The sequence below is a fragment of the Cibotium barometz genome, chromosome 3 (genome assembly GCF_041138505.1).
Source record: "Cibotium barometz isolate CiBa-2024 chromosome 3, ASM4113850v1, whole genome shotgun sequence".
Taxonomy (NCBI): domain Eukaryota; kingdom Viridiplantae; phylum Streptophyta; class Polypodiopsida; order Cyatheales; family Cibotiaceae; genus Cibotium; species Cibotium barometz.
Window position 1 is genome coordinate 31,078,512 of NC_141048.1, and position 20,283 is coordinate 31,098,794.

A 20,283-nucleotide genomic window follows, 5' to 3' on the forward strand; every position below is an offset into this window, starting at 1 on the left:
CCTTTGGAACATGCATAAATGGAGACACCTCCAAAAGCACTTTCCAAAACTTTTGCACATATGCATTCACCATTTCTCCCTCATTTTGTTTCACCTAATCCCACTTCATTGTTATCTCATTTAATGCATTGGGAGGCAAGAACTGGGCATAGAACCTCTCCTTGAACTCTCCCCATGATCTAACAGGATTTAGTGAGAGCTTCTCAGTAAGCCACCAATGAGCAGCAACACCTTTCATGAACATGCTTACATGCCATGTATCATGGATTTCTAAGAGAAATTCTCGTCATAAAAGCAATATCAAACTGGGCAATAAAAGCAAGTGCCTTTGATGCATCATATTTCCCATGATATGTATCAAACTTCATAGATTTGTCTCTGGCTTTAAAGTCATGAGACGTTGATGCATTAGTCTGCATCTCAACATGTTTTCTCCCATGTATGTCCATTGGGACAACCCTTGTGACTGGGATTATTTTGGGATTATGGCTGGCTCCTCAACACACATTGGTACATTTTCACCCATAACTTCTTCCTCATGAGCACACTCGAGAGCATGAGTAGGATGAGAGAGATGCGGAATACTTGCACCAACAAAAAATTGCAGTCTATGTTGCATGTGTTTGCATGCACATTTTCAGTTGGCAATGGCATTTGACATACGTTTTGAACACTGCCATAAACATTGCATCCTTCACAAGTGCATAAGGTACACCTGCATGGCATGAAGTCACCGATGGTTCCTCTCTAATAGCATGAGGATTCATCCTCTTAAACATATATTCTTGTTCAACCACCTGCGGGGATACCAAGACACGTGGGATAGTTGCCTTTTCTCCTCAGTATGGGCCAAGTATGCATGTCTTGCATCCCTCAGTTGCATGTGCAACTCTTGAGCAATCATTGCCATGGCATTCGAAAAAGATTCAGCTTTCTTGGCCCAGGGCTTGTCACAGATTAGGGTTAGGGTTTCACATAGACACACAGAGAATCAACAGCAGCAGCAAGTACACAGAGGATAGTGATTGATGCTCACACAATGGATTGCATTGAAATGAGTGGAGTTGGAGAGTCAACTCCATAATATCAAAATACAAATAAAAGTGGTGGTGGAGAGTCAACTCCATAATATCAAAATACAAATAAAAGTGGTGGTGTCCTTTTACACTAGATATCCAAGGGGGAAAACCCAAAGGGAGAAAAGTGTCCTTGGTTAGCCCATGTTCACATGTGGCACTACTCATAGCATATATGCCAATAAATTCCTCCTGTAGTGGCAATGTGAACCTGTATAAGAAGAGTAAGCCTTAAGCTTTGCAGAAAGCTTCAAACTTCTCTCGAGGCAACGCCTTTCTGAACATATCTGCAACATTGTCTAGTGTAGAGCAGTAAGATAATGAGATCTCCCCTACACGTATCCTCTTCCTGACATAATGATAATGAATCTCTATGTGCTTAGTACGTGCATGAAACATTGGGTTTCATGCCACGGCTATAGCACTCTGACTGTTAGTGACTATGGTGGTGGGTGTCTGTTGACACTCACAAAGATCAGCCATCAATCTCCTTAGCCATACACAATCTACTATGGCTGTAAAGGTTGCCCTGTACTCAGTCTCACAAGTAGATGTGGCAACAATGGGTTGCTTTTTACTTAACTGTGATATGCATGAATGCCTCAAAAAGAAACAATTCCCACTGGTGGATTGCCATGGATCGTAGTCACCAGCTCAGTCGGAATCACTGTAAGCATGTAATTGCAAGCTGCACCGCCCACCCGGCGCAGGATATACCTCTCCTTCGGTTGGCCGCTTTGTGAGGAGAAGGCTATCTCATACAGAGGGAGGGGGGGAAACAACCACACAAGTGGTATGTAATGCCCAATGGGGTCACCAACCAAATGTGCTAGGTTGTGTTACTACTGCAAATCTCCAGTCTTTGGCATGAGCCTGGTCCCCAATGGTGAGTAGATGGGGCTGTCATTGGTACTGCCGAAATACGATGGTGAGAGACTTGAAGGGATAGCCCTTCCCCATCCTCCTCAAAGGTGTAGAAGCCGCTTCTCTAAGGCTGTCGGAGTTGTCTTCCTAAGGGCCAGCCTGAGGTGATCCCAAGCTCGAAGTAAGGTGGTAGCTTGGTTGCAAATCTGTCCTCAAAAGCTGGGCTAAAACCGTGGGCCCGCATCTTTGTGAAAATCCATCTGGTACTCTGCGGCCAAGGGTCCCCTAGACTCGGGGTGCGAGCTGAAATCCGGGCCAAGTGGAAATCCTTCCAGGGCTCACCACCGGGAAGGAGTCTTCTAATGATTAGCTTGCCCAACAAGGCACGGCTCTAAATAGCGGGGTCACTAAGGCCTAGGCCCCCTCTACGACGTTGCTGAATGATCCACCTTGGTCCTGGCTGGCCTCCCGTCATTGCCGGCCCATAAGAAGTTCCTGATCAATTGCTATACCTGGCTAGTACATGCCTGAGAAAAAGCCTAGCATGAAGTGATGTACCACATGGTGGCAAGAAGAACTTGGTTCACCACCATCACTCTACTTGCTAGGGAGAGCCTCGTAGAACTCCAGTATAAAAGTTTCTTCCGAATACTCAAGGGGCGAGCTGCAGCTCAGGAGAGATGTCAATACCAACTTGGCAACCAAGATAGCGAACTGGAGTGCCCCTCCGGATCCATTGGAAAGCCTCAACTGGGCGCCAAGTCGGGGCGGGTACAGAGCCTACCCAAAAACCACACGACTTGTACCAGTGATTTGTGCTCCTGATGCGCGGCAAAAAACCTCGATTGCCTCCGCGGATCGCTGGAGATTCTCCACATCTCTAGAAAGGAAAGCTGTTGTGTCATTTGCAAACTCTGAGTCAAGCAGCTCCTCCTGTGTGCAGAGGGGGAGACGCAATCCCTGAGGTCTAGTCTCTTGGGCTGATAGAAAAAAACTAATGGCCTCCCTCAGTGACGAATAAGAAGAGGTAAGGTGCCAACGGATAGCCTTGCTATACCGAGCGGGAAAGGGGAAATCTGTCGCCACGGGCTCCTTGACTGAGAACCTGGATGTGGAGGTTGAGTAAAGTCTTGAGACTCCACGAATCCACTCCAGGGGGGAATCCCATCCGGCTCATTGTGCCCTCGAGAAAGCTCCAATCCACCCTATCAAAAGCTTTCTCAAAGTCTAGGAGTAGTACTATGAGAACCTACTGCCGCATCTTGGCCGAAGCTGTCGCCTCTCAGAAGGTGAAAATGTTGTCCAGAATGCTCTAATCCTGAACAAAGCTGGTCTGAGTGTCATGAATCAAGTCCGGGAGAAAGGGCTAAAGTCTCCTGCTGATGGCCTTGGCCAAGATCTTATAGGCGGTCCCTAGAAGAGTGATGGGTCTCCACTGCCGGATCTCCAATTTGTCACCACCCTTCTTAGGAATCAATTGTATCAATCCCTCCGAGAGCCTCTTTGGCATTGCACCTGTGCTCATAATCTCATTGAAGGTAGTTTGAAGGACACCTTCCAAGAGGTCCCAGTGACGAAGAAAGAAAGAGACTAGAAGCCATCCGTAGCCGGGCAGTTGCCCCTAGGTAATGCCGTCACCCCGAAGAGAGGGGGGAACCACCTCTCTCGTGTGCCACCAGTCCCTCTGGCGCGCGTCCATCACCTGTGCCAATACTACTGGGGCACTTGTGAGAAAAGATCGAAAGAAATCAGCGGCACTGGCTCTCACATGGGGGGGGATCAGAAACGATAGCTCCATTGTGGCCACGCAGCCTGCAAATACCGTTTCTCCTCCTATGGGGGCTGGCTATCTCAAAGAAATCCCCTCAGACTCTGTCACGCTTGAGTCTAGAATGAAGCTTTGGCGTGGTATCTGTACTCCACCCTCCTCTCCTCAATGGATCTAATCTCCGTGTGGGGGGCAGCAAGCTGAGTCTCAATCCATGGGTTATCTGGGGAACTCTCCTGAAGTCGCTGTAAAGAGGGCAGACCCCTCCTTAGATTCCGCTCCCGCTCTCGAAATCCCTCCAATCTGCTCGGGGCTGCCTCCTGCAAGAAACCGTTGATCTCCCCTAGGCTAGCATCCAATGTGCACGCAGTAGAGCCTACGATAAAGAGCAGTCCCGCCCAAATCTGCTCTATCTTGCTGCAGATCTTGGGCTCCTGAATGAGGATATCCGGAATCCTAGAGCTTGCATGCATGTCATGCTTCTAGGGGTCCTCTAGGGACAGAATAACCGGGGCATGATATGAAAAATCTAGTACGTGCCTAGATACCAATCATGCCCCAACGGCTGCAAGCCCACTCATCAACGTAAAACTTGCTAAGTCTAGAGAGGTTGGGGCCGGTGCTCTACCTATCCGATCACGTGAAGCTAAGGCTCCCAGGGTTGCGCCCAAACTCTAGAAGATGTCAAGGGTCCTGTCCCCTAAGTAGCAGTATCATCTCCTCCCAGGTATAGTACACTACTCATGAGATTGCGGCGGTGCCTCCTCCAAGTTTGTCCTTTGCTGCCTCTATCATGTTGAAGTGAGCACCCATGCATCAAAAGTCAGCTTGAGGAAGGGCTACTGGACTGTGCATCCTAAGCTCGCCATGAGGTCCTACAAGACCGGATATGCGGTATGACTGATCGCTTTACTGACAAAGCAATCAAAGCCATCGCTTGGGCATCATGAGTATCCCATCTCTTCTGCTCCTGTGGGGGAGAAGTAGGTACTGCAACTTGTTGAACACCACGGCTAGGTGTGCTAGGTGCTATGCGTACATCTTCTTTTGATACATAACTCCATAAGCCTTTGGCTACAAGAAGGTTTCAGACCATGAAACTCCAGAGGGAGGAGTTATTGCCATCCAATTTGGCCTCTTGGGACAAAAGCTTGAATATATCGGTTGTATTCCTAGACACAATGGTGAAATCTCTTTACCAAGAGATACGCAAACACATGCAACCAAGTATGCTGTAAAAAGCAACTGCAGGCAAAATCCCAACGCACTGGAGTGTAATGCGAGGCAACCACAAGGTCTTGTGCAAATGTTTTGTCCCAAATACAAGGCTGCAAATAAAGTTTCTAGTGTCCTAACGACACAAACATTGCAAATCTTTGCTCAATCACTGCATAAATGTGCAAACAAGGCTTGCAATGCAAAAAGGCCCAAATTTTTGTGCACCAATAAACATGGACTAACCAAAGGCACTTTTCTCCCTTTGCATTTTTCCCTATGGATATCTAGTGTGAAAGGACACCACCACTTTTATTTGTATTTTGATATTATGGAGTTGACTCTCCAGATCCACTCATTCCAATGCAATCCATTGTGTGAGCATCAATCACTATCCTCTGTGCACTTGCTGATGATGTTGATTCTGTGTGTGTTTGTGTGAAACCCTAACCCTAATCTGTGACAAGCCTTGGGCCAACAGTGGTATCAGAGCCACTTTTCCTTGGACGAGTGTTGTCCGCCCGTGCCTGTCACGCGCGACGTTCTGGCGTTTATGTTTGACGTTCCGACGTTTATGCTCACAGGGTCCGGCGGTTTTGCTTGACGTTCCAACAACTAGCCTATTCCGCCTTGCATTGCTTTTGTCGCCCTTGGTTGTCGCGCCCCCCTCCCCCCCGCCCTTGCTGCCACCCCTTTTTGCCTCCAGACTCGGTGGCACTAGTGCGTAGAGCAGCACCTTCGCCCGACCAGTCGCGGCGGTGCTTGCAACACAGTGGGCGGCCCTCTACCCACGTTGCGCCTTACTTGGCATTCGACAGAAATCCAAGTTTCCTTGGGACCCTTCCATTTGGCATTGCCGCTGTCCGTCAGCCTCCGCTCCAACACAGTTAGCCGCCGTTGAAGTTTGAAGTTGCAGTTCAATGTCGCCCTAGTTCGCCGTCGCTTGCCGGAGTTCATTGTAGCCAACTGCACCACAATCCGCCATCACCGCCGCCTGCCGAAGCTGCCTCGTTGCCGTCTTTGTGCTTCGTTGCTGTCCTTGACTGTCGCCGGCCTGCTGTTGTCAGCTTGCTCCATTGCTAACATGCAAGGCGACCACCCGTGCATTGTGCAAGACGACAACTCTACAGTGCTCTACATGGCTTACAGTTACTTGTTTCTTGGTGCTATTCTTGGGGTTTTTTGTGATTTGCATACTTCATTGCAAACCTATAGGTGCAATCAGTAGTACAAGGCAAGATTTGGTGTAGGGTTTTAAAAAAAAATGGAGAATTTTTATAAATTGGTGCTTAATTGCACAATTGCAGTTACAGGACACATAAATTGGTGCTTAATTGCACAATTGCAGTTACAGGACACATAAATTTGGGACTTTCCTAAAATCAGTTCTTAATCGCACAAATAAAGCTCATTGGTATACATATTTTTAGGGCTTTTGTGATTTATGTGTAATTGACAACATGTGGCACTACTCGTAGCATATATGCCAATAAAATGATCATGTACCAATGGATCCTCGTGGTAGAGCTTCAGTTCTTCTTGTTGTGCATAAGGAAGAGTAAGTTCAGTCCTTAAGGCTATGGACTCTTCTTTTTGCATTTTCTCTTTACCACGGTACAGTTGTCCCACATGTTCCTATTCCTTGGTATACACCACATGAGTTTGCTCTTCTTGTAAAGCATTGGAAGCATGCATTTTATTGTCTCAACCTCTTGTGTTGGTATCTTCAACATTCACTGTATGGCTGTCCATAGTGTTCTAAGTGTAGAGATGGCTAGTGTTCACGATGATCGTCTTTCATGATAAAAATGAAAGAGAACTGTATGCTCTAATACCAATGTAATTCCACTAGTTGGTCTGTGGAATACTTGGTTGAACATGATGCTAATAAATACACTTAAATACACCAAGATTTAATGGACAACAAGCTCAACACAAGATGTAATTTGCTGAATTGGCAAGAGACGCACAATGAGCTGGGACGGCCAGCCCCTCCCTCAAATAGAGTATATTAATCTTGGGAGAATCAAGTACATGGTGTTGTAGGCATTTTTGACTAGATTTCCATACCAATGCATATAATTTCAGTATTGCAAACAATATGGTTGCTGGTGAAGGTTTGCGACTCACACTACTCTCTCAAGTGCCTATGTTCCCTACCACCTGCACCCTATTGTTCCACCAACACACGGTAGTAACAATCTGTAAGAGAGCATGTAGGACAAGAGAACACCACACATGGTATGTGAACATGGAGTCGTGCTTCTTCCTCGTACTCTTTGCTTCTATAATTAAGCATTAAAGCTTATCAATTGCAAGTAGAGGCGATGATAGTGGAAGTCTTCGCGATAGAAGCGTTTGGAGTGTTGAAATCTTCAATCTGTTGCGACAGAAGTCTTCAAGAGGATGAAGGGAACCTTGGGAAAGCTTCCCCTATGGTTCAACTTGGGAAAGGAAAGCTGAAATAAAAAGACTAGAAATTAAGCAAATATAAGAGTCGTTTTGCTGACATTGGAAGTGTGTAGGAGAGTGAAAACCACATGGAAACACTCTTGGAAGCTTGGGAAACACACTAGTAAGCTTGGATATGGAGTTAGGAAGGAGAGAGTGTAAAAAATTCAGCCAAAAGGCCTCATGAAGGAGGGTGCCAACTTCTAGAGAGAAGGAAAGATGTCTACCTTGGGTGTTAGGCAGAGAGGACAAGTGACTTGTGGTGCAAGCTGGGATGGACACATGGCTGGTTGCTCTCTTTGAACAAAGGGGATAAGGTTTGGGCGATGGGCATTGAGCTTTCTCCATCTCGATACATCAGTGTGTGGCATGGATGCCAGTCCAATGTAGAGACATAATGAGAAAGCACGGGTGAACTGGTTGGGTGTGTTGGAAATAATCCAAACATAAACCCAATATTAAAGCCTAAGGTTCAAAGGTTATTTGTCCATGTAACTTCAGCATTGTAAAGGCATAAGAATCCACTCAAAGGGGTGAGAAGTAGGCGCCCTCCTCTGTAGAGAATCAAGGAGATATATGAAGGCAGTGCCCAGCTACATTCTCTCCACCTCTTCTACAATCACTCCACCTCTCCACATTCCTCTCCACCTCTCCTAAAATCAAGCCACCTCTCCTATATTCAAGGATGTACTCTTGGCCTATAAAAGGCACCTTTGGGAATGAGAAATCAGTACAAGTGTTTTTATCCATACCCTCTTCATGCTTGTGTAATTAGTTTAATCATATCTTAATCATATTTTAATCATCTTCTAGTGATGGCATACATATGCTTTGATCCACCATAGTTACATGATCCTTTCTATTTTCTTTCATGGTATCAGAGCTAGACCATCCCTTGGTACCTTAACACAATATCATCACTAGATTATTGAGTTTTTATCATAAACTTAATTTAGCTTCTCTTCCCACAGCACATACAGTCCTAGGAGGCCTTAGATCTCTAGGTATACTTGATCATTTGCTGATCTACAACTTGGAGCCTCTTCCCCACATCAAGGCGCACAGGCGTGATACGTCAATTGGTGTGATTCCTCGCGCGGCGCTGCAGCATGCCACGTTTTTCAGAATTCGCCTTCGCCGGTTTGCAGAGTCAATTACTCTCAAAGGTGTGAGCCAATCAAGGAATTGATTGAGGGCTTTTGTAGCCCTAAGAGTCAGCTTCAAACCCCTAAAAGTGTTCTCAAAAAGATCAACTACACATGCTACACAAGGCAAATCTTCAGGCGTCTCTTTTCTGCAGAATACCACAATAAGAGAAAACTTTCAATTTCCTCAATTAATTCTTGCATAATTGGTTTTTTGAGACATTCAAGCTGCAAATTTTCAATTCATGTGTTGCTAAAGCCTCATGTAGCTTCACATCAAGCTTTCCCTCTTATTTGGTACTCCAAATCAAGGTACCCTTTGCACATGCCAACAGTGAGCTTATCTCTGAAAAATCAATAATTAATCCTCATAATTGAAGTGTTTGGTGACCATTGCTTAGTCCAAACCAGCATTAGAGAGTTGCTATTGATGTTTATGCAAATATTTTTGACTCTCACTCTCATTCCATACCCTAATTGTACCCACCAAAAAAATATAGTTTTCTACATACAAAACAAGATGCTTATCTCAATGTAATTGGGGTTCTGGGATAATTAATCACAAATTGTAAGAGATTAGACATTGCCCTGGGTTCATCTCAGTGGTAAGACCTTCTCATGGCTTTATCTAAAACTCCAAGGTAAGTTTAATGGCCAAGGTTTTCACACCTGGCAAACCAAAATTAAGGGGTATTTAATGAAGAAGAATCTATGGAGCCTTGTCAAACCACAATCTGATGGAGATGAAGCTTCTGCTGTTACTACTAGAGAAACCACTGTTGCATTGCAAGCCAAAGATGAGCAAGCATTAGGCATCATAATCACTGCACTTGATGATGGTTACATTCATTACATTGATGATGATGACAGTGCTGCAAAGGCATGGGACACACTTGAAAAGATCTTAGTGCTAAGTCTAAACACTCCAAAATTAGCCTTAAAATGCAATTGTACAAGCTCAAAATGGAAGATAGTGAAGGTGTGGCTTCACTAATCAAGAGACTTAAGAGTCTTATGACTCAACTTGTGTATGTGAAGACTCCAGTCACTAAAGAAGATGCCATTGCCATACTTTTAAAGGCTATGCCTTCAAAGTTCAATCAAATAGTCAGTGTGGTTAAAGAGAAGAAACCCATTCCTCCTTTGGAAAGTGTGATTAACTCCGTGCAGGAAGAAGAGAAGAAGTGGGTCAAAGATGATTTTGGAAGTGCCTATGTTGTCTCCTCCAACAATGTGAAGAAAAAGTGTGCAAGCTGTGGAAGAACAAATCATCTTACTAAAGACTGCTGCACCAACAATCCATGTGTGTATTGTGGAAAGACAAATCATTCATCTCAAAGGTGCTACCTCAAGGACAAGAAGAAAGGAAAGGAGAAAGTCAACATTGTTGCAGAAGAAACCAACCTTGTTCAAGCGTGTGAAGATGTGGGTGACTCTTATGTCTTTTAAAACATTATCTAAGTCTTGTTTTGGCTATGCCTTATGTTTGTGGGAACACTAGTTGTTGAGTAAGCCTTGTGTTGATGGCTTAACTCTTTATTGTGTATACCCACTAGTTGTTAATACATATCTTGAAGTTTGTAAGGGAAGAGTACACACACTCTATGTTGTGATTAAGGGGGGACTCTATCTCAATGTATCAAGGAGGATTTATTGTTAGGCAAAGTCAGTCATAAGTCGTCGTGTTCATGTTTGGCTTATAGGGGGGTGTTGGAAATAATCCAAACATATACCCAATATTAAAGCCTAAGGTTCAAAGGTTATTTGTCCATGTAACTTCAGCATTGTAAAGGCATAAGAATCCACTCAAAGGGGTGAGAAGTAGGCGCCCTCCTCTGTAGAGAATCAAGGAGATATATGAGGACAGTGCCCACCTACATTCTCTCCACCTCTCCTACAGTCGCGCCACGTCCCCACATTCCTATGAGAAATCAGTACAAGTGTTTTGATCCATACCCTCTTCATGCTTGTGTAATTAGTTTAATCATATCTTAATCATATTTTAATCATCTTCTAGTGATGGCATACATATGCTTTGATCCACCATAGTTACATGATCCTTTCAGGGTGGTGAAATGGTGATATCTCCCTTGGCTTTTAAACAGTTTTGCGCAATTGGAAAGCATCCAAGTACGTCTGAAGCAAGTGTAGGTAATCGCTAAAGAACTCTTCATCTACCCATTTAGCATCAATGGGAAGGAAGTTCTTCACCTTTACAAGGTAACACCTGACAACTTTGCCTGTAGCAAGCTTGCGTTCCTTGTGAGACACAATCTGTTCTGATTGCAAAATTTTCTCAAGCTCATCCACTTCTTGTGGATCCTTAATAACCGGTTCACCGGGCTCTGGCTCTACATACTTGCGAAGGAGACTCACATGAAAAGCATTGTGTATGTGCCAATGACTAGGCAATGTCAACTTGAAAGCCACTTCATTGATCTTCTTGATCACTTGAAAAGGCCCATAGTACCTGGTTGTAAGCTAGGGTATGCACCCTCTTTGCCAGGCCTCTTTTCAAGTCTTGCTTTCTCGAATTTCAGCAATACCCAATCATTCTCTTTGACAAGCCTAGTTGGTATTCTTGATTTTACCCAGGGTTTTGGCAAGCCTTAGACCCCAAAAGCTGTGCATGGTGAAAGGGTCAATATCAATTTCAAATGGCCACCTCCAAAAGCGGAGATTCACATGCCTTGGGAAAGGGTGGGAGCAGGAGAACCCAGCACAGGAGGCAGTCTATTTTGTTGAAAGCGAGCAAACTAAATTTTTTAAAAGCATGTTTGGGTTAAGAGGGTTAGTGAGAGTAGCTAAAATACATACATACATATGTATGTGTGTAGCTACCTTCGTACCTATGAGAGTGAGAAGTAACAGTTTTCCTGAATGCAGTTTCTTGAAATAAGTAGTCATCCAATGCAAAATGTTTTGGTCTGCTGCTATAAAGCTTTTTCAGAAAATCATAAAGCTGTTTATTTTTTGGAAGGATTTGCTAATTTCTCCTTTTCTGCTAATCAGAGGGAATCAGTTCAGGAATGCTAAGCAGTGGAGATGTTGCTCTGGCATCATCAATATCCAAGATCATAGCATCAACTCTAACTTATCCTCATGAGGTAAACCATCCTTTTCCAAGCAATGTTTGAATTTTTCAATTTTAAGCGAACACTGGCATATCCAAAGTGCTGCAAACATAACCAGTTATTTCCTCGAATCATTACTCAGGTTGTAAGATCCAGACTGCAAGAGCAAAGCCACTCCAAGTATGCAGAAGTTCGGTACAAAGGTGTCATTGATTGCGTCAGAAAGGTTTACCTGAAAGAAGGCATTGCAGGTTTTTATAGTGGCTGTGCAACTAATCTCATGAGGACGACACCTGCTGCTGTGATCACATTTACCAGTTACGAGCTCATCCGAAAGAAGCTGGAAAAGATGTTTCCACCTAAATCACAGCCCACATCAAACTCATCAGAGAGTTATTCTGGAGTTGAGCACGCTTCACCAGTCGCACTGGAGAAGGGAGCTCTGCATCTGCAAAAGTGAAGCCTTTGCCTTTGCGTCAAAAAGATCACTTGCATGCCTCGAGCCAGTAATAACCCTTTTCACACCTGAAAGTTTCATGCCCATTTTTTGGGGTGTGCAAGATCTACCAGGGTCACATCACAACATGTGTGTACATCATTATAAAACTGCAACTGGTGTTAGCTAACTCTTTAGAGGGGGTTGAGGGCTATTGAGCTCTGCTGTGATAAGCCAAGCAGGAAATTTTTGCATTATATTGATTTAGCACAGCCAACAAAATTGTTGGCAACTTATTTTTTCCAAACAAAACGGAGAAAGAACATCATGTACTCATGGCCGGGAAGCAGGTCGTGGATTGCATCAAGCCAAGTTGCTTGACCCATGTCGTGTGTATTATTTATAATCCTCATTTTCTTCTAGACAAGCAGTGTTCTTCTGACATTGGGTCGTAAGTCTGCATTAAGATCAAAAGACAGTTTGCATCGGGCATTGGTGTTGTCTAGGTAAAGAGGGACAGCAAAACACATGTATATTGCTCAGCACGTGTCTTTAATATGGTGTTTTGGTCTTATTGAACGACTCTTATGTGAATGGGTTGATTTGTATCACTTTTTCTAATGCTTGGCACATTTCTACACAAAGCATAACTGCTTTTATTTACCTCCATGCTTATGTTCATGGCTCCTGATGAACCAGAGGAAATATCCACAAATTTGCATGAATGATGAAATGCTTTGTGCTGATGCACACATTAAACTTAGTGTTTAGTTACATCAACTCATTATAGAGTATTTGAGTTATGGCTATAACATTGTTGTCTTGTGCTTATGAATTCATCCAGCCAAGCTTATAAGGTGTTTGTTTTCTCTTTGCAAAGCAAATATATGATCAACAATAACGTAATGTGATACTAGAGTATCTCTTGCTAATCCAAGGAATATATCTTGAACTAAGTGTGAAGCAATAGCTTGTCACACTGGTGTCCAAATCACCAACCTTGTTTGAGTCATAAAGCTCACGAAGAGTTTTATTTGTAGTGTAGGTCATGCCATAAGCTGGTGTTCCATGGACATAGCATAGTATCTCTGCATCCCTAGTTTTCAATGGCTCTCTTATGGCTGGTTGGAAAACTTGCTTAAGACACCAGCACCAAAGATGATGAATGGCCTAGTATTACATAAGAAAATAAGACTTCTCAGAGCTCTCATCTACGAGTGGTAAAATTTCCTCCATAGAAAGCTTTGACCCCACCGCCATAGAAGGCACAACTGTGCAATCACAACCAAACACTTTGAAATGAGAAAGTGAAGGCTTGTTACTTGTGTATATACTTGTTGTCATCCATTGGCTTTGTTGCACTTATATTGAGGAGGTAAACTGTTGTGTTCATTGCTTGGGCCCAAAAAGAATTTGAAAGACCTCTCTTTGCAAACTTCTATTGAGCATGTAAATTGTTGTGTTCATTGCTTCGGCCCAAGAAGAGCTTAGAAAACCCTCATCATGAGCATACTTTGAGCCGTCTCCACAACAATTGTCCAATTTTTTGGGCTTGACAGCTCCATAGTAAGCTATGCCATTGAATGCTACTCTCTTACCAACAAAATCCGACTTGGTGATCTGTCCGACTTTGAAATGAGAAAGTGAAGGCTTGTTACTTGTGTATATACTTCTTGTCATCCATCCTTGTTGCACTTCTATTAAGGATGTAAACTTTTGTGTTCACTTCTTCGGCCCGAAAAGAATTTGAAAGACCTCTCTTTGCAAACTTCTATTGAGCATGTAAACTGTTGTGTTCACTGCTTCGGCCCAAAAAGAGCTTAGAAGACCCTTCTCATTGAGCATACTTTGAGCCATCTCCACAACAATTGTCCCATTTTTTGGGCTTGACAACTCCATTATATCGTTGAATGCTACTCTTACCAACAAAATCCGACTTGGTGATCTATCCTTAGCTTCTTCACCTTCATGTTTTGACCATTGCAATCTTGAACTATGCAAAAGCTTTCTTGAGGAAATAAAAGACAAGGTGGAGAAAGCACCTCTTAAATCCATTGTTTGTATCTTCCCACAGAGATGTGCATGAATGAGTTGTAGAGGAAATGTAGACTTAGTATCAGACATCTTGCAAAAAGGGTTGTGGGTGCTACTTGTCCATCATGTAGGCTTCGTAATTTTCTAGTATGGCAACGATTGAAGGAAAGATCCAACATCATTCCCTTCTTTTGAATTTGTAGAAGAGTTCAAGGGTCAATATGGCTAAAGTTATCATGCCACAATGTGCTAGCTTTCACACCCTGCTCGCAATATGAGTGTTGAAAGCTCATACGGATTGTTTCTTTGTAATGCCCCGTCCCACAATCTTGTCTTGAAAATCCATGATGACTACTTGTTTTTCGTTGAAGAGAAATTGTAAAATCACGATCGTTGATGGCTGAAATGAATAGGAAGTTCTTGAACTTTACAAGGTAACACCTGACAACTTTGCCTGTAGCAAGCTTGCGTTCCTTGTGAGACACAATCTGTTCTGATTGCAAAATTTTCTCAAGCTCATCCACTTCTTGTGGATCCTTAATAACCGGTTCACCGGGCTCTGGCTCTACATACTTGCGAAGGAGACTCACATGAAAAGCATTGTGTATGTGCTAATGACTAGGCAATGTCAACTTGAAAGCCACTTCATTGATCTTCTTGATCACTTGAAAAGGCCCATAGTACCTGGTTGTAAGCTAGGGTATGCACCCTCTTTGCCAGGCCTCTTTTCAAGTCTTGCTTTCTCGAATTTCAGCAATACCCAATCATTCTCTTTGACAAGCCTAGTTGGTATTCTTGATTTTACCCAGGGTTTTGGCAAGCCTTAGACCCCAAAAGCTGTGCATGGTGAAAGGGTCTATCAATTTCAAATGGCCACCTCCAAAAGTGGAGATTCACATGCCTTGGGAAAGGGTGGGAGCAGGAGAACCCAGCACAGGAGGCAGTCTATTTTGTTGAAAGCGAGCAAACTAAATTTTTTAAAAGCATGTTTGGGTTAAGAGGGTTAGTGAGAGTAGCTAAAATACATACATACATATGTATGTGTGTAGCTACCTTCGTACCTATGAGAGTGAGAAGTAACAGTTTTCCTGAATGCAGTTTCTTGAAATAAGTAGTCATCCAATGCAAAATGTTTTGGTCTGCTGCTATAAAGCTTTTTCAGAAAATCATAAAGCTGTTTATTTTTTGGAAGGATTTGCTAATTTCTCCTTTTCTGCTAATCAGAGGGAATCAGTTCAGGAATGCTAAGCAGTGGAGATGTTGCTCTGGCATCATCAATATCCAAGATCATAGCATCAACTCTAACTTATCCTCATGAGGTAAACCATCCTTTTCCAAGCAATGTTTGAATTTTTCAATTTTAAGCGAACACTGGCATATCCAAAGTGCTGCAAACATAACCAGTTATTTCCTCGAATCATTACTCAGGTTGTAAGATCCAGACTGCAAGAGCAAAGCCACTCCAAGTATGCAGAAGTTCGGTACAAAGGTGTCATTGATTGCGTCAGAAAGGTTTACCTGAAAGAAGGCATTGCAGGTTTTTATAGTGGCTGTGCAACTAATCTCATGAGGACGACACCTGCTGCTGTGATCACATTTACTAGTTACGAGCTCATCCGAAAGAAGCTGGAAAAGATGTTTCCACCTAAATCACAGCCCACATCAAACTCATCAGAGAGTTATTCTGGAGTTGAGCACGCTTCACCAGTCGCACTGGAGAAGGGAGCTCTGCATCTGCAAAAGTGAAGCCTTTGCCTTTGCGTCAAAAAGATCACTTGCATGCCTCGAGCCATTAATAACCCTTTTCACACCTGAAAGTTTCATGCCCATTTTTTGGGGTGTGCAAGATCTACCAGGGTCACATCACAACATGTGTGTACATCATTATAAAACTGCAACTGGTGTTAGCTAACTCTTTAGAGGGGGTTGAGGGCTATTGAGCTCTGCTGTGATAAGCCAAGCAGGAAATTTTTGCATTATATTGATTTAGCACAGCCAACACAATTGTTGGCAACTTATTTTTTCCAAACAAAACGGAGAAAGAACATCATGTACTCATGGCCGGGAAGCAGGTCGTGGATTGCATCAAGCCAAGTTGCTTGACCCATGTCGTGTGTATTATTTATAATCCTCATTTTCTTCTAGACAAGCAGTGTTCTTCTGACATTGGGTCGTAAGTATGCATTAAGATCAAAAGACAGTTTGCATCTGGCATTGGTGTTGTCTAGGTAAAGAGGGACAGCAAAACACATGTATATTGCTCAGCACGTGTCTTTAATATGGTGTTTTGGTCTTATTGAACGACTCTTATGTGAATGGGTTGATTTGTATCACTTTTTCTAATGCTTGGCACATTTCTACACAAAGCATAACTGGTTTTATTTACCTCCATGCTTATGTTCATGGCTCCTGATGAACCAGAGGAAATATCCACAAATTTGCATGAATGATGAAATGCTTTGTGCTGATGCACACATTAAACTTAGTGTTTAGTTACATCAACTCATTATAGAGTATTTGAGTTATGGCTATAACATTGTTGTCTTGTGCTTATGAATTCATCCAGCCAAGCTTATAAGGTGTCTGTTTTCTCTTTGCAAAGCAAATATATGATCAACAATAACGTAATGTGATACTAGAGTATGTCTTGCTAATCCAAGGAATATATCTTGAACTAAGTGTGAAGCAATAGCTTGTCACACTGGTGTCCAAATCACCAACCTTGTTTGAGTCATAAAGCTCACGAAGAGTTTTGTTTGTAGTGTAGGTCATGCCATAAGCTGGTGTTCCATGGACATAGCATAGTATCTCTGCATCCCTAGTTTTCAATGGCTCTCTTATGGCTGGTTGGAAAACTTGCTTAAGACACCAGCACCAAAGATGATGAATGGCCTAGTATTACATAAGAAAATAAGACTTCTCAGAGCTCTCATCTACGAGTGGTAAAATTTCCTCCATAGAAAGCTTTGACCCCACCGCCATAGAAGGCACAACTGTGCAATCACAACCAAACACTTTGAAATGAGAAAGTGAAGGCTTGTTACTTGTGTATATACTTGTTGTCATCCATTGGCTTTGTTGCACTTATATTGAGGAGGTAAACTGTTGTGTTCATTGCTTGGGCCCAAAAAGAATTTGAAAGACCTCTCTTTGCAAACTTCTATTGAGCATGTAAATTGTTGTGTTCATTGCTTCGACCCAAGAAGAGCTTAGAAAACCCTCATCATGAGCATACTTTGAGCCGTCTCCACAACAATTGTCCAATTTTTTGGGCTTGACAGCTCCATAGTAAGCTATGCCATTGAATGCTAGTCTCTTACCAACAAAATCCGACTTGGTGATCTGTCCGACTTTGAAATGAGAAAGTGAAGGCTTGTTACTTGTGTATATACTTCTTGTCATCCATCCTTGTTGCACTTCTATTAAGGATGTAAACTTTTGTGTTCACTTCTTTGGCCCGAAAAGAATTTGAAAGACCTCTCTTTGCAAACTTCTATTGAGCATGTAAACTGTTGTGTTCACTGCTTCGGCCCAAAAAGAGCTTAGAAGACCCTTCTCATTGAGCATACTTTGAGCCATCTCCACAACAATTGTCCCATTTTTTGGGCTTGACAACTCCATTATATCGTTGAATGCTACTCTTACCAACAAAATCCGACTTGGTGATCTATCCCTAGCTTCTTCACCTTCATGTTTTGACCATTGCAATCTTGAACTATGCAAAAGCTTTCTTGAGGAAATAAAAGACAAGGTGGAGAAAGCACCTCTTAAATCCATTGTTTGTATCTTCCCACAGAGATGTGCATGAATGAGTTGTAGAGGAAATGTAGACTTAGTATCAGACATCTTGCAAAAAGGGTTGTGGGTGCTACTTGTCCATCATGTAGGCTTCGTAATTTTCTAGTATGGCAACGATTGAAGGAAAGATCCAACATCATTCCCTTCTTTTGAATTTGTAGAAGAGTTCAAGGGTCAATATGGCTAAAGTTATCATGCCACAATGTGCTAGCTTCCACACCCTGCTCGCAATATGAGTGTTGAAAGCTCATAGAGATTGTTTCTTTGTAATGCCCCATCCCACAATCTTGTCTTGAAAATCCATGATGACTACTTGTTTTTCGTTGAAGAGAAATTGTAAAATCACGATCGTTGATGGCTGAAATGAATAGGAAGTTCTTCGACTTTACAAGGTAACACCTGACAACTTTGCCTGTAGCAAGCTTGCGTTCCTTGTGAGACACAATCTGTTCTGATTGCAAAATTTTCTCAAGCTCATCCACTTCTTGTGGATCCTTAATAACCGGTTCATCGGGCTCTGGCTCTACATACTTGCGAAGGAGACTCACATGAAAAGCATTGTGTATGTGCCAATGACTAGGCAATGTCAACTTGAAAGCCACTTCATTGATCTTCTTGATCACTTGAAAAGGCCCATAGTACCCGGTTGTAAGCTAGGGTATGCACCCTCTTTGCCAGGCCTCTTTTCAAGTCTTGCTTTCTCGAATTTCAGCAATACCCAATCATTCTCTTTGACAAGCCTAGTTGGTATTCTTGATTTTACCCAGGGTTTTGGCAAGCCTTAGACCCCAAAAGCTGTGCATGGTGAAAGGGTCAATATCAATTTCGAATGGCCACCTCCAAAAGTGGAGATTCACATGCCTTGGGAAAGGGTGGGAGCAGGAGAACCCAGCACAGGAGGCAGTCTATTTTGTTGAAAGCGAGCAAACTAAATTTTTTAAAAGCATGTTTGGGTTAAGAGGGTTAGTGAGAGTAGCTAAAATACATACATACATATGTATGTGTGTAGCTACCTTTGTACCTATGAGAGTGAGAAGTAACAGTTTTCCTGAATGCAGTTTCTTGAAATAACAATGCAAAATGTTTTGGAAGGTAGTCTGCTGCTATAAAGCTTTTTCAGAAAATCATAAAGCTGTTTATTTTTTGGAAGGATTTGCTAATTTCTCCTTTTCTGCTAATCAGAGGGAATCAGTTCAGGAATGCTAAGCAGTGGAGATGTTGCTCTGGCATCATCAATATCCAAGATCATAGCATCAACTCTAACTTATCCTCATGAGGTAAACCATCCTTTTCCAAGCAATGTTTGAATTTTTCAATTTTAAGCGAACACTGGCATATCCAAAGTGCTGCAAACATAACCAGTTATTTCCTCGAATCATTACTCAGGTTGTAAGATCCAGACTGCAAGAGCAAAGCCACTCCAAGTATGCAGAAGTTCGGTACAAAGGTGTCATTGATTGCGTCAAAAAGGTTTACCTGAAAGAAGGCATTGCAGGTTTTTATAGTGGCTGTGCAACTAATCTCATGAGGACGACACCTGCTGCTGTGATCACATTTACCAGTTACGAGCTCATCCGAAAGAAGCTGGAAAAGATGTTTCCACCTAAATCACAGCCCACATCAAACTCATCAGAGAGTTATTCTGGAGTTGAGCACGCTTCACCAGTCGCACTGGAGAAGGGAGCTCTGCATCTGCAAAAGTGAAGCCTTTGCCTTTGCGTCAAAAAGATCACTTGCATGCCTCGAGCCAGTAATAACCCTTTTCACACCTGAAAGTTTCATGCCCATTTTTTGGGGTGTGCAAGATCTACCAGGGTCACATCACAACATGTGTGTACATCATTATAAAACTGCAACTGGTGTTAGCTAACTCTTTAGAGGGGGTTGAGGGCTATTGAGCTCTGCTGTGATAAACCAAGCAGGAAATTTTTGCATTATATTGATTTAGCACAGCCAACAAAATTGTTGGCAACTTATTTTTTCCAAACAAAACGGAGAAAGAACATCATGTACTCATGGCCGGGAAGCAGGTCGTGGATTGCATCAAGCCAAGTTGCTTGACCCATGTCGTGTGTATTATTTATAATCCTCATTTTCTTCTAGACAAGCAGTGTTCTTCTGACGTTGGGTCGTAAGTCTGCATTAAGATCAAAAGACAGTTTGCATCTGGCATTGGTGTTGTCTAGGTAAAGAGGGACAGCAAAACACATGTATATTGCTCAGCACGTGTCTTTAATATGGTGTTTTGGTCTTATTGAACGACTCTTGTGTGAATGGGTTGATTTGTATCACTTTTTCTAATGCTTGGCACATTTCTACACAAAGCATAACTGGTTTTATTTACCTCCATGCTTATGTTCATGGCTCCTGATGAACCAGAGGAAATATCCACAAATTTGCATGAATGATAAAATGCTTTGTG

General features: G+C 42.8%; 2 protein-coding genes and 1 pseudogene across 3 annotated transcripts in view; all 3 read left to right on the forward strand.

The window, feature by feature from the left end:
* The window catches only part of LOC147639941 (nicotinamide adenine dinucleotide transporter 1, chloroplastic-like), a 96,468-nt pseudogene extending 83,867 nt beyond the window's left edge, over positions 1-12,601 (forward strand). Inside the window, exons 9-10 of the transcript XR_015262198.1 lie at positions 11,532-11,626; positions 11,736-12,601. The product of XR_015262198.1 is annotated as a nicotinamide adenine dinucleotide transporter 1, chloroplastic-like (transcript). The remainder of the gene's footprint in view (positions 1-11,531; positions 11,627-11,735) is intronic.
* A 1,855-nt stretch (positions 12,602-14,456) lies between these two features.
* LOC147639942 (nicotinamide adenine dinucleotide transporter 1, chloroplastic-like) lies at positions 14,457-16,207 on the forward strand. Its single transcript, XM_086775525.1, has 2 exons — positions 14,457-15,382; positions 15,492-16,207. Exons 1-2 carry the CDS (start codon positions 15,305-15,307, stop codon positions 15,807-15,809), a joined length of 396 nt encoding a protein of 131 aa, XP_086631651.1. The 5' UTR covers positions 14,457-15,304; the 3' UTR covers positions 15,810-16,207.
* Positions 16,208-19,030: 2,823 nt separating this feature from the next.
* On the forward strand, positions 19,031-19,963 carry LOC147639943 (nicotinamide adenine dinucleotide transporter 1, chloroplastic-like). The gene is made up of 2 exons (XM_086775530.1): positions 19,031-19,138; positions 19,248-19,963. The coding sequence occupies exons 1-2, from the start codon at positions 19,061-19,063 to the stop codon at positions 19,563-19,565; spliced, it is 396 nt and encodes a 131-aa protein (XP_086631656.1). The 5' UTR covers positions 19,031-19,060; the 3' UTR covers positions 19,566-19,963.
* Positions 19,964-20,283: the final 320 nt, after the last annotated feature.

Coding starts and splice junctions, on each gene's coding strand:
- LOC147639942 (XM_086775525.1), top strand. CDS start 15,305: ATGCTAAGCAGTGGAGATGTTGCTCTGGCATCATCAATATCCAAGATC. Junction 15,383..15,491: donor CTCTAACTTATCCTCATGAG/GTAAACCATCCT, acceptor ATCATTACTCAG/GTTGTAAGATCCAGACTGCA.
- LOC147639943 (XM_086775530.1), top strand. CDS start 19,061: ATGCTAAGCAGTGGAGATGTTGCTCTGGCATCATCAATATCCAAGATC. Junction 19,139..19,247: donor CTCTAACTTATCCTCATGAG/GTAAACCATCCT, acceptor ATCATTACTCAG/GTTGTAAGATCCAGACTGCA.